Raw genomic sequence first — 12,163 nt, forward strand, 5'->3', positions numbered from 1 at the left:
GGCCGCGGTGCTATATATAACGTCGCCGAAGCCTGCTCGGCCAGGGCAAAAAAATCGAACCATCAATTTTCACATGAAAGGCCATCGTACCCGATCTCGCCGGTGGTCAGGGTATACGAAAATTAACTATGCGCCGCCTTTGTAAAGTTTGGTACCCTGCCGAGCCAGCTCGTCCGGGTACGATCGAGTACGGCTGCGCTCCCACCTGGCAAGGTTCGCCGAGAACACGCCCCTAACGGCTTCGGGACGGCTACGGAGACCTACCGAGGCGCTAGGCCGCAAACGCGCGCCCGGCCGCAGCCTGCGACCGCACTAGGCCCGTCTGGGCGGCCTGCAGCGTCCTGCGTCTTGCGCTGCGTTCGCGTGCGCGCGCGTGCTCGGTCGCGGCCAGCCCGGGCGGGTCGTGGCCGTCGGCGCGGGGCCCGCCGCGGCGCGGCCGCGGGCCAGCGGGCCCGGCGCGCGATCCGCGGGCCTAGGGCGGCTGCGTGCAGCGGTGGGGCGCCAGCGCAACGGCGGCGCCGGCACCGCCACCGGCCCCTGTCTACCACTACGTTCCACGGCGTGACTAATCCCCCGGCCGCACCCAGCCTGCCTGGGACCGGAGGGGTACGCTGCAATGTGATAGACTACGTCAACGCTGGGCGGCTCTGACGCAAGTTTCCAGCGCGCCGGTAGCAGTGTCACCGCGCGCCCGGGCGGCTGGCTCCACCCGGACCCCTGGCCCGTCTCAGCTTCACCAGCGAACACGGCTGTCAGGTGCACCGCCGCACGCGAGCCTGCCCCGCCACAAAGAAAAACATGCGTCGGTCCGGAGTCGAACCGAGATCTGCGGCACAACCCTCGCCCGGGCGGGGTCGTCACGCGCGCCGCTACCGCTGCGCCAGGCCCCCGCTGGCGATCCCGCCGCACGCCGGCTAGCCTGCCGGCCGCACGCGCGCAAGCGGCTGCCAGGCGAGCGAGCCAGGCACCGTCACGTCGCGTCGGGGCCGGGACCGTGTGCCGGCGCCGCCCCCCTGGGTCGTGGCTGTGCCGCCCACCGCCGCGGTACGGTCTGGGCGGCCGTACGGGCACAACGACGTAGGAAAAGCATGTATTAGAAGATGCAGACAATGAGATCGATGGGCAAGATGGCTGGGTAGATGGCGGCTACCGCGCCTTGGCCGGCGGCGGCGACGGCGACGGCGACAGCGGCGATGTCGCGGCCGTCGGGCTGCGCTCCTGCAGCTCCGACCCGCAGTCCGTCTCGTCCGCGTCGTCGTCCGTGTCGAACGGGGCCGGCGACGCGGGCGGCGACGGCGACGCCGGCGGCGAAAACGCGAGCGGGATCGCCATCGACATGGGGATCGCGATCGGAGACAGCTTGCGCGACAGAAACGTGCGCGCCCGCGACGTGTAGGGGTTGGGCGGCACCGGGTTCGGGAACTGGATCACCGCGAAGATGACGATGACCAGCAGGAGCAGGCTCTGCATGACGCTCACGCGCTTCTGGTACACGAGCTCGTCCGAGATCACCGCGAGACGCGTCTGGATCATGCCCATGTCGCGCTCGGCCTGCTCCTTTTGGTTTTCGAGCTCGATCACGGTCGACTGCCACAGCTGCTCGTACTGCTGTTTCTGGCGTTAGCGGGCCCGGCGGCGCACTTACAAAGACGCTGAGCTGCGAGAGCACGGTCGAGTTGAGCCCGTCGAGGAACTCGGCGATCCGGCCGTTCTGCCGCCGCTCGATTTTCGTGAACGCGTCGCGCAGGAGCCGGCTCTGCTCCTCGATGTACTGCAGCGACAGCGTCGCGTTGGCCTCGAGCAGCGTCAGCCGCTTCATGATGGTTTTGTAGATGGACTCCTGCGTGGTCGGGCTGGGCGACGGCGCGGAGAACGACGTCTGGGTGCCGGACGACGCGGCCGAGACCGCGGCGGCGGACGACGCCGAGTACGCGGACGACGCGGACGACGCGGACGACGCGGCGGACACGGCGGACGACACCGACGCGATCTGCGACAGCGCCGACGACCGCTGGCCGCTGGCGCCCTTGGCGGACGCGTTGGCGGACGCGTTGGCGGCCGCGCCGGTGCTGTTGCCGTCCACAACGGCCGGCCCCGTGACCGACTCGGCGCAGCTTTCGGACGCGCACGTCTTTGACGGCGACTCGCTGGGCTCGGCCGGGGCCGCAGCCGGCGGCTCGGGCGTCGCGGCGGCGGCCGCGGCCCGCGTGCCGTTGTCTGCCGGCGTGCCGACTCCGCCAATGTCGCCCAGGTCCCGGCTGTAGGGGTGCACAGCATCCTCGTACAGCCGCTCGAGCACGTACGCCGAGTCCTCGTTGTTGGGCAGTCGCCAGCCGGTGGACGTGCACTTGTGCAGGAGCTTGTCGGCCACGTAGGCGGCGGCCGGGGCCACGCAGACGTCGATGCCCTCGAGCTCGGCCGAGGGCGGTGCGGCCTCGGTGGCCACCGCGTCTGGCGGCCGCGGCGTCTCGGCCTCTGGCTCGTCTGCGCGCGGCGGATCCCGCTGCTGCGGCGGCTCGGACGAGTCCGTTTCGTTGGGCGCTGCGCCGGGCGGTGGCGGCGCCTGCTCGCTCTCCTTTTGGTCGATGTCGTCGGCCACAGCCTCCGCCACCACGTCTTCGCGGTCGTCCTCCTCGCCCCGGTTGAGCTCTTCCTGGTACCGGTACTCCTCCATCATGGTCGTGCCGTGGACGCGCACGAGCGACAGCGGACAGTAGAACTCGTGGCCCCAGTGGGACAGAAACTCGATCCGCAAGTAGCGCGCCCAGATCAGCGGGTTGCGGATCATGAACGGCTGGATCGACCGCGAGTTTCGCGCCTCGAACTCGCCGAGCACCTTCCACGACGACAGCTTCACCGGGTACCGGTCCGACACGGACACGCGGAAATGGCGGACCATGGACGAAAAGAACTCGTAGTTGGCCAGCACAACGGTGTCGACCAGGATGTCCTCGCACAGCTCGACGATCACAAACTTGTTGTCGGCCGAGCACGGGTTGCGCATGTATGTGTCCTTGTTTTCGACCAGGATCGCCGACGACCCGCGGATCTCGGGGTTGGTCTTGAGGATGGCTGCTGCGCAGTCGAACGACGCGTAGTTGAACCGCTCCTTGCTGGTCTTGCCGGCGTCCTTGAGCCGCTGGGTGCCGGCGCGGATCTCGCCGTCGGGGCTCGGCGGCGGGTCCTGGCGCTCGCGCTCGCGGTTGAACGCGGCGACCTCGTCCGGCTCCGGGGCCTGGCCGCCAAAGAAGTTGATGTCGATCTCGAGATCGTCGCCGATCTGGTCGAGCGACTGGTCCTGTATGGGCCGCACGCGCCGGTTGGCGAGCGACTCGGACGCGCGCTTGCGCTCGATGTCGTCCGAAGACAGCCCGGCGCTGGCCAGGTTCTGGGCCTTCCACTCCTCGAACGAGAGAAAGGCCGAGTTGTCGAGGAACGAGTCTGCATCGACGTAGGTGGGCGCGGCGGAGCCGGTGCCGGGCGTGAGCAGGACGACGCGAGACGGCGCGCCGGAGGCGACGACGAGGGCGTCGCTGGTGGACGGCGACGGCTCGACGTCGTCGGTCGGACGCACGTCGACGGTCGTGCTGGCCGTGCGCTCGGTGGAGTTGGCGCCGGCCGTGCGGGCAGCCCGCAGACATTGCTGGGGGAGGGTGTGCGTGATGTAGTTGACTGTGCGGGAGCGACACATGTCCGACGGCAGGGCCGAGTAGCTTTTGGGCTGGGCGGCGACGACGATCTGGGCCGTGAGGGCGAAGACGACGGCCGCCCAGAGGAGGCGCACGGCGGAGGGGAGGCGGCGAGACCGCCGGGGGGGTGGGTGCGCAGCCATGGTGGTGGAGGTGGCCACGTCGAGGGGTGCGGCTATATGGGCAGCGGCTATATGCTTGGCGGCTGCGGTTATATGGGTGGTGGCGGCGGGCTCGGCAGGTGCCGGCAGCAGGCCGGTGGCGGGCGCGGGATGCCGGCGCACCGCGCCCGGGCCGCTCTGGCCGGGCGCGGCTATATGTCTGGCCGCGGTCGCGGCTGTATGGGCGGCGGGCGGCGATCGGCGCGAGGGCCGCGCGCCGCACGGCGTGCGGCGCACTGCGCCGCATTCCGTGCGGCGCGTGTCGCCGTCCCCTCGCCGCGCGCCCGCCGCCGTCGGGCCCTCAGGCCCCGCGCTGCGCGCGCGCTCGTCCATGTAGTCTCTCGTCAGCGCCGTCGGCCGCCACGCACCTGTTCTCTTCAGCAGGCTCTCTGCTCGCCGTCGATCCAAAAACGCATCACCGGGCTGGCGTCGCGCGGCCACGTCTGCTCGTGCTCGCTCCAGCGCGGCTCTCGGTCTCTCAAACCCGGTCGCAGCAGGCCAGGTCGGTGTCGGCAAATTGGGGCTCGTCGTGGGCGTCCGGCGCGCTCTTTATTGCGCTCAGTCCATCGTCTGCCCGCGGCCGTGGTTGTCCTGATATGTGGACCCAAAATTGTCACCGGTCCATATACTAATCGCGGACCCACTCCCAGCTTCTTAGTCCGCGGTGCAGCCAAACCGCAGCCTTTGTCGGGCTGGACACGCACTAGGCGGCTAGCGTGGCAAGAGGTACCCGGCCTGCACACACAAAATGGCGGTACCTTTGTGTCCCCAGCGCCCGTTTTGCGCCTAGCATATTTCGCCCACGCGCATGGTTTGGGTCCGCCGCCTGTGACTCAGTCCCTCGCTCCATTTTGGTGCTACTCGTCCAACGACCAACCTTCTCTCCATACATCCCTTTCCAATAGGTCTACGGACGAGCTGGCGCAATCCAGACATCTACCATCGGTGGGCATCGGTGGTACAGACTCGCAGACGATTGACATCAGACATCAATCCGGGCGGGCCGTGGGCGGTAGAGTGTCGGCTGTGATGGTATCGGACAAATTTTGTGTTTTATTCGGATACGTTGCGTTTGCTGAGTAGCTGCGCAACCCTTGACTACACACGGCAGCAGACGACTGCCGGCTCATCTCGAGCGTGCACGCGGGTCGCGGGGCCCGGCGCGGCTGAAGCCGGACGGATTGCTACCCCCTGCCAGGCCTGGCGCGGCGCGCGCACCGAAACCATGGAGAACGGCGGCCACACGCTGCTGCTGCGGTTCATCGACTCGGCGCACTTCTCGCTGTTTATGTGCATCTCGTACCTGGCCCGGTACGCCGACAACATCGGCATCCACTTCTACCTGTGCCAGAAGCTGCGGACGTACCCGTACCCGGAGATTGAGTTCTTCCTGCCCCAGCTATGCCAGATAGTGCTGACCGTGCCGACCGAGTCGGTTGCGCTCGAGGACTTTGTGCTGGAGATGGCCAACCGGAGCACGCACAGCGCGGTGCTGGTACGTGTGGCGGCGGCGCGGGACTGACGACAGACGTTCTGGCTGCTGCAGGCCCACCTCGAGGAGCTCTCGCACGATCCCGAGTCGACGGCGTTCCTGGTCTGCCGCCGGCTGTACAACAAGGTGCAGTACGTGCTGTTCAACATCGGCGAGTCGCCGAGCCAGAAGATCCGCGAGAACTCGGGCCCGGCGCTGGTGCTGGCCAGCGCGCTCATGGGTAAGTGCGCGCGCGGCCGCGGCTGACGGCAGGCGCGGTGGGCATGCCCATGCTGCCGCAGTTCATGGCGCCGATCACGCTGTCGCAGGCGCGCAAGCCGCGCTTCCGCGTGTTCCACCTGATCCCCAAGATCGGCCGCAGCAAGTCGTTCTCGGCGGCGTCGAGCCCGACGATTGTGCGCGGCCCCGGGCCGGCGCCGCGGCCGTCGCGGCTCGGCCGGACCAAGACCACGAGCGTGACCGTCCACGTGGACCCGCTCGCGATCCCCAGCGAGGACGACGACTCGGACGACGGCGCGGCGCCGGCCGCGCCCAAGCCGTCCAACGGCAAACAGCCCGGTAATGTCCGCCGCAGCGCACCTCCCTCCTCCGGCGCCCGCCACGGCCGGCCCAACCTGCGCACGCTCAACACAAACACGAACGATGTTAACAAGGCCACAGCCCGCCGGCCCGAGGACGACGACGACAGCGTGGACGAGGAGCTGCGCGCCACCGGGTTCCCGCTCGACAAGGTCCTGCCGCCGTCGGCCGAGCGCGCGCCGCCGCGCGCCGTGGGCCCGCCGTCGCCGATCTACGGCCTGGACATGGTGGGCATCTCGTCGCTGCCGGACCTGCGCTCGCACCGCCTGGCCGAGGGCCACCTGACGGCGTCCATGTCGGCGACGTCCATCACGCCCCACAAGACGCACGGCCACTACGTGCGGCCGGTGCCGACACAGAACCTGTCGCCGGCGGCCAAGACCAAGCTGCTCAAGACCAACTACTTCCGGTACGAGACGTCGTTTGCATACGCGCTGCAGGCCATCTCCACGCGCCTGCGGCTCGTGCCCAAGCCCGCGCGGCTGTCGGCGCTGCGGGCCGAGATCACGCTGCTCAACAAGGAGCTGCCGGCCGAGGTCGACATCCCCACGATCCTCGACTCGGACACGTACGGGCCGCACACGAAGCTGCACAAGGTCGTGCGCATCTCGCCGTCCGAGGCCACGATCCTCAACTCGGCCGAGCGCGTGCCGTTCCTGATGATGATCGAGATCCTGCGCGAGGAGACCACGTTCGACCTCGAGACGCCGCACAACCAGGCGCTGCTGGCGTCGCCGCCGGACTACCGCAACCTGTTCAACCTGGGCTACCGGATGAGCAGCAGCGCGCCGCTGCACCTCGACCTGGAGCAGCCCAAGGTGCGGTTCCAGGCCGACGTGCTGACCGAGTCCGAGCTGGGCGACATCTCGACGTCGACGTTCACGGACGAGGCCGGGCCGTCGGACGTGATCGTGCCGCCGCTGTCGAGCACGACGACGGTGCCGGTGCTCAGCCCGACGTCGGTCGAGGCGCAGCTGTCGCCGCGGACGTCCGAGCTCTCGTTCGCGTCCGCGTACCAGATCCCCAAGTCGGTGCCCACGCAGCAGGTGCCGGCCAAGGTCAACGACGCGGCGCTGCACATCCGCACGGCGGCGACCATGCTGGCCCAGCTGGATTGGGCGTCGTCGGCCGAGGCCAACGGCCACAAGGTGTCCAAGGACGAGATCCTGCAGATCAAGTCGCGCATCATCACGAGCATGCAGCACCTCGAGGACGAGAGCGTGTTTGTCGAGAAGGAGGCCGAGGAGGCCGCGCTCCGGAACAACGAGCGGCGCCGGCACCAGCCCAGCAACAGCTTCAGCACGAGCATCAACATCCTCAACTCGAGCGCGCGGCGGCACTCGCGCGCGGGCTCGATCAGCTCGATGCACTCGGTCGAGTCGGCGCTGGGCATCAAGGAGGCCGGCGAGCGCCGGCTCGAGAACGACATGAAGACGGGCGCGATCGAAGGCAAGGGCACGTTCTCGTCGGTCGGGTTCGGCGAGGAGTGGAGCGCCAAGCGCGAGCGCGTCCGCAGCACGTCGCCGTTCGGACATTTGCCCAACTGGGAGCTCGTGTCGGTGATCGCCAAGACGGGCTCGGACCTGCGCCAGGAGGCGTTCGCGTGCCAGCTGATCCTGGCCATGAAGCGCATCTGGGAGGACGCCGAGGTGGACGTGTGGGTGCGCCGGATGGTGATCCTCATCACCGGCGCGAGCTCGGGCCTGGTCGAGACCATCACGAACGCGGTCAGCATCCACTCGCTCAAGAAGGCGCTGGCCACGTCCGCGTACGGCCCCGGCAACCACCCCAAGTCCAAGATCCCGTCGCTCAAGTCGTACTTTGTGCAGGCCTTTGGCGACCCGAACTCGGCCCGGTACAAGGCCGCGCAGCTCGAGTTCATCAAGTCGCTCGCGGCCTACTCGCTCATCTCGTACGTCCTGCAGATCAAGGACCGCCACAACGGCAACATCCTGCTCGACAACGAGGGCCACATCATCCACATCGACTTTGGCTTCCTGCTCTCGAACTCGCCCGGCAGCGTCGGCTTCGAGGCCGCGCCGTTCAAGCTCACGCACGAGTACGTCGAGGTCATGGGCGGCCCCAAGTCCAACGGCTTTGAGCTCTTCCGCGGCCTGCTCAAGCACTCGTTCAAGACCATGCGCAAGCACGCGGACGACATCGTCGTGCTTGTGGAGATGATGCAGAAGGAGTCGCCGCTGCCGTGCTTCATCTCGGGCGACGCGACCGCCCACCTGCTGCGGCAGCGGTTCCAGCTGCACATGTCCGAGACCGAGGTCGACAACTTTGTCGACAACGTGCTGATCGGCAAGAGCCTGGGCAGCTTCTACACCCGGCTCTACGACCAGTACCAGTTCATCACCCAGGGGATCTACAGCTGAGCGACGGGACACGGACAAGGACGAACGAGCGGCGCTGGCGCGACCCTCATTTGCATACAAAGACCGAATATGCATGTTCACTCATTTGACACTGTTTGTACGAGGCGCCGGCGGGCGCCGCCATTGCTCATTCTCGTTATGTACGCCAAAAGTTGGCTGCTGCAGCCAGTGTATTACTACGTAGACTGGGCGTTTCTTTCGTTGGTGGAGCTTCACCGGGTGTTGTATATACTATATGAGACTGGTGAAAGAGGCGGTGGGGCGGGCGAGCGGCACGCGGTGCGGCGCGCCCGCGCGCTGCGTGGTGCGCCGCATGCCGTGCGGCGCGTCCGTGCGGCGCGTCCGTGTGCTGCGTTGTGCGCCGCATGTCGTGCGGCGCGTCCGTGCGCTGCGTGGTGCGCCGCACGCCGTGCGGCGCGTTCGAGTGCGCCGTCGTGCGCCGCATGCCGTGCGGCGCGTCAGTGCAGCGTGCGCCGCACGCCGTGCGGCTCGCTACCGCACCACCTCCACCCACGCTCCCCGGCTCTCCGTCGCCGCCCGCTGCACGCGCGCGCACACCTCCGCGTCCACGCCCTTGAGCACGATCGTCCCCACGTTGCGCCAGCCGCTGCGCCACTCGGCGCTCGCCATCAGGTGCTCGTCCACCCACGAGCAGTAGCTCAGGTCGATCCACTTGAGGCATAGCGACACCCGGCTCAGCGACCGGATCGTTGTAAACGACGACCCCGCCGGGTAGAACTGGGCCTGCGTGCTCGGCGTCGAGTAGAACATGTCCGGCGGGATCGGCCAGCCTGCCAGCGACAGCACCGACACGGTCTGGCACGCGCGCAGCAGCGCCAGCAGCGTCGACCACAGCTTCGTCGGCGAGTTTGTCGACGGGTACGCCAGCGACAGCGCCGTCAGCGCCGGAAACGTGTGCGCGGCCATCAGCGCCAGCCACGTCTCGCCCTCGCCCGGCGGCTTCGGGCTCAGGAACCGCGCCAGGTCCGCCAGCGACAGGTATAGGTCGTCGATCTGGAACGACAGGTCCAGCGCCGACACGCGCTCGTTGTCGCTGTCCAGAGCGCGGTCGAGCACGCTCAGCGCGTCCAGATCGGCGCCCAGGTCGTCCACGTCCGTCTGCTCGTCGTCCTCGTACCGAAACAGCACGTTCAGGCCGTCCAGGCCGACGCCGGTCGGGCTGTACCGGGCCAGGTACGCCAGCAGCGCCATCTTGAGCGACGGCGGCAGTGAATGCAGGTAGTGCTGCAGGTACACCACGTTGAACGCCCAGTTCTCGGCCATGGACCGCAGGCAGCAGTGCACCAGACTCGTCCGCCGCGGCAGGATCGCCGGCAGCGCCGTCAGCCCGGCCGGCAGCTGAGCATGCATATCGTACCGCTCTTCTCGCAGCTCCTCGAATCCTGGCTGCAGCCGCAGGTACGAGCTGCGCGCGCCTCCTGCGAGCACGCGCCGCCGCACTGCGCGGAGCGCCGGGTCGCGCACCCATTCGCGCGACGGATGGTCGCGCAGAACCCACGTCATTGGCGGCGGCGGGCCGGCAAACAGCCGCTGTGCGCGCGCCACCGACGCCCGCGGCGGGTTGGGCACCGCGTCCTCGACCGACATGTCCGCCAGGTACGCCGCCATCGACGCCGACCCCGCCGCCATGATCACAGGCCCGTCGCCAGCGACGTCGCTGGATCTGGCCGGCGCCACCCGCTGGTCCCGCACCCGCGCCTCGTGAATCTTCTCTGTCACCGACTTGGGCGCGGGGCCCGTCCGGTTGCTGCTGCCCTGGTGCACGGCCGCATAGTGCTTCGTCAACGAGCTGGACGTCGCATAGTGCTTGGGCATCTTGGTGCTGGTTCGCCCGCGTGGGCTGTGGAGAACATGTGCATGTCACGTGTCCGCGCCGCACAGCGTGCGGCGCCCCGCTGGGGCGCCACGCTGGCCTGCGCAGCCTACAGGCCTGCGGAACGACTCCCTGGGCGCCCCTTGTGGGCCGTGCTCTGAGCCCACGAAGTGGTGTAGCGCGGGTCGCTGACGTCACTAGCCCGTGCCCGGCCGCCGAAGCGGCTGAGATGCTGAGCCGCACGAAGTGCGGCATATAGCCGCACGACGCGCCGCTCATCCTCTGGCGCCCAGGTGTGGAGCCGCACGGCGTGCGGCTGGCGATAGCGCTATCGCGCTAGCTGCCGTTGCCACGGCGCGGTTCACAAGCGACCCGGCGCGTGGCGCGCCGCACAGCGTGCGGCTGAGACGGGATCCCAATTGCCACGTGACGTGTCGTCTGGTCCCGGGTCCGCGGCAGCCGGTAACAGCACAGGCGGCGCGCCGCGCCACAGTTACCGCCCCAACCCCCCCGCGCCGCGGCTCCGTGACCCGGTCACACTACGCCAAACTCTATTCCGGGACCTTAAACGTCGTCCTCCAAGTCAACAACGGTATCGACGACAAATGGGCCGTCCCTGAGGCCTTGCAGACGACGGCGCACACCAGACACTGAAGCAGACGCGGTAGACCCCCCCAGGGACGCACGCGGCGCATGGTGCAGAACGGCAGCTTGCTCGGCCGCGTCGGCGGATCGCAGCCGGGTGGGCCTTCGCCCGGGCTCGACCGCCGGCTGGCCGGCCACAGCGCCGAGTTCAACGCGTCGCCGTACGCCATCTTCGCCGACATGCTGCAGCAGCAGTCGCCCACCGAAACCACGCTCTCCGCGTCGTCCGCCGCCGCGCTTTCGTCGTTTTCGGCCGACTCCACCTCGACGGCAACGACCGTCTCGGAAAACACACACACGCGCGCGGCCGTGCCCGGCGGCGCGGCCGACGTGCCCGGCAACCTGCATCTCTGCCCGGACGCGGTCATCGAGCGGCTGGTCGCGCGGTACGGCGCGGTGGCGCTGGTCAAGCAGATGGCCGCCGACCTGGCGCTGCGCGACTCGCAGCTGACGCACCACACACGCGCGGCCGGCGAGCGCGAGCGCGTGCTGCGCGAGCTGCTCAGAGCCGCCGCCGTGCCGGACGCGCGGATCGACGCCGCGCTCGAGGACGCCGCGACCGCGCTCGACCAGACCGCGTCGCCGGACCTCGACGAAATGATGTCGCTGGCCATGCGCGACACGCTCATGCCGGGCATGTACGCGGCCGGCCTCGAGACGGCGCGGCCGGCGTCGCCGGCGTCGTCGGCGTCGCCGGACGAGGTTCCGCGGCTGTACCCGCGGGTCAAGCGGGCGCCCGAGTCGCGCGGAATCTTCGAGTCCGCGCTCAATTCGCTGGCCCCGGAGCGCCCGGAGCGCGCCGAGCGCGCCGAGCGCGCCGAGAAGCCGTCGTTCTTCAAGCAGCTCCTGCGGAGCGCGTCGTCCGAGCGGCTGGCGACCGAGAAAACGCTCAAAAAGCGGTCGACGTTCCGGCTGCCGTTTTTCGCCGAATCCGACGACGACGAGCCCGAGCCGGCCACGGTCGGCGCCGTGCTGGCGCCCGCCCGGTCGCTGCCGTCGCCGCCGCGGGCCCATCCGCCGAGAGCACACGGCAAGAGCCCGTTCGCGGCGCCGCTGTTTCCGGAAGACAAGAAACTGCAGCCGGTGCTGGCTCCCAAAGACACCACAGCCGTCCGCGACAACGTCAACAACTTCCACGCGTCGAAAATGCAGGTCTCGGCGCCGCGCGCCGTCAGCCGCCGGCGCCAGCACCCGCTCACGCTCGAGCGCGAGCCCGCGACCGGCCCGATCCCGAACACGCCCGAGAAGGAGGTTCTGTCGGCGGCCAACGCCAACGTCCCCGCGCCCGTCCGCGCCAGCGAGCCCATCGCCCGCAGCGGCAACGAGAACCGCGAGGACGACCACCAGTTGACCAAGACGGCGTCGCCGGTGCCGGTCAGCCA

At 69.0% G+C, this 12,163-nt stretch overlaps 3 protein-coding genes across 3 annotated transcripts; 1 reads left to right on the forward strand and 2 right to left on the reverse strand.

Moving 5' to 3' along the window:
• Positions 1-933: 933 nt before the first annotated feature.
• On the reverse strand, positions 934-3,978 carry V1510DRAFT_120365 (Sad1/UNC domain protein). Its single transcript, XM_066930268.1, has 2 exons — positions 1,646-3,978; positions 934-1,614 (listed from the first exon to the last, which is right to left on the reverse strand). The coding sequence occupies exons 1-2, from the start codon at positions 3,830-3,832 to the stop codon at positions 1,147-1,149; spliced, it is 2,655 nt and encodes an 884-aa protein (XP_066789201.1). The 5' UTR covers positions 3,833-3,978; the 3' UTR covers positions 934-1,146.
• A 763-nt stretch (positions 3,979-4,741) lies between these two features.
• V1510DRAFT_416231 (kinase-like domain-containing protein) lies at positions 4,742-8,555 on the forward strand. Its single transcript, XM_066933722.1, has 4 exons — positions 4,742-5,345; positions 5,379-5,562; positions 5,595-5,900; positions 6,003-8,555. Exons 1-4 carry the CDS (start codon positions 5,076-5,078, stop codon positions 8,300-8,302), a joined length of 3,060 nt encoding a protein of 1,019 aa, XP_066789202.1. The 5' UTR covers positions 4,742-5,075; the 3' UTR covers positions 8,303-8,555.
• A 239-nt stretch (positions 8,556-8,794) lies between these two features.
• V1510DRAFT_364640 (uncharacterized protein) lies at positions 8,795-9,514 on the reverse strand (the record flags this gene model as incomplete). The annotated part of the gene is made up of 1 exon (XM_066931197.1): positions 8,795-9,514. One exon carries the CDS (start codon positions 9,512-9,514, stop codon positions 8,795-8,797), a length of 720 nt encoding a protein of 239 aa, XP_066789203.1.
• Between the last annotated feature and the right edge of the window lie 2,649 nt (positions 9,515-12,163).

The sequence above is a fragment of the Dipodascopsis tothii genome (genome assembly GCF_038497935.1).
Source record: "Dipodascopsis tothii strain CBS 759.85 unplaced genomic scaffold V1510scaffold_13, whole genome shotgun sequence".
Taxonomy (NCBI): Eukaryota; Fungi; Ascomycota; class Lipomycetes; order Lipomycetales; family Lipomycetaceae; genus Neoaidaea; species Neoaidaea tothii.

Coding starts and splice junctions, on each gene's coding strand:
- V1510DRAFT_120365 (XM_066930268.1), bottom strand. CDS start 3,832: ATGGCTGCGCACCCACCCCCCCGGCGGTCTCGCCGCCTCCCCTCCGCC. Junction 1,615..1,645: donor TCTCGCAGCTCAGCGTCTTT/GTAAGTGCGCCG, acceptor CGCTAACGCCAG/AAACAGCAGTACGAGCAGCT.
- V1510DRAFT_416231 (XM_066933722.1), top strand. CDS start 5,076: ATGGAGAACGGCGGCCACACGCTGCTGCTGCGGTTCATCGACTCGGCG. Junction 5,563..5,594: donor GCTGGCCAGCGCGCTCATGG/GTAAGTGCGCGC, acceptor GGCTGACGGCAG/GCGCGGTGGGCATGCCCATG. Junction 5,901..6,002: donor GTCCAACGGCAAACAGCCCG/GTAATGTCCGCC, acceptor ACAAGGCCACAG/CCCGCCGGCCCGAGGACGAC.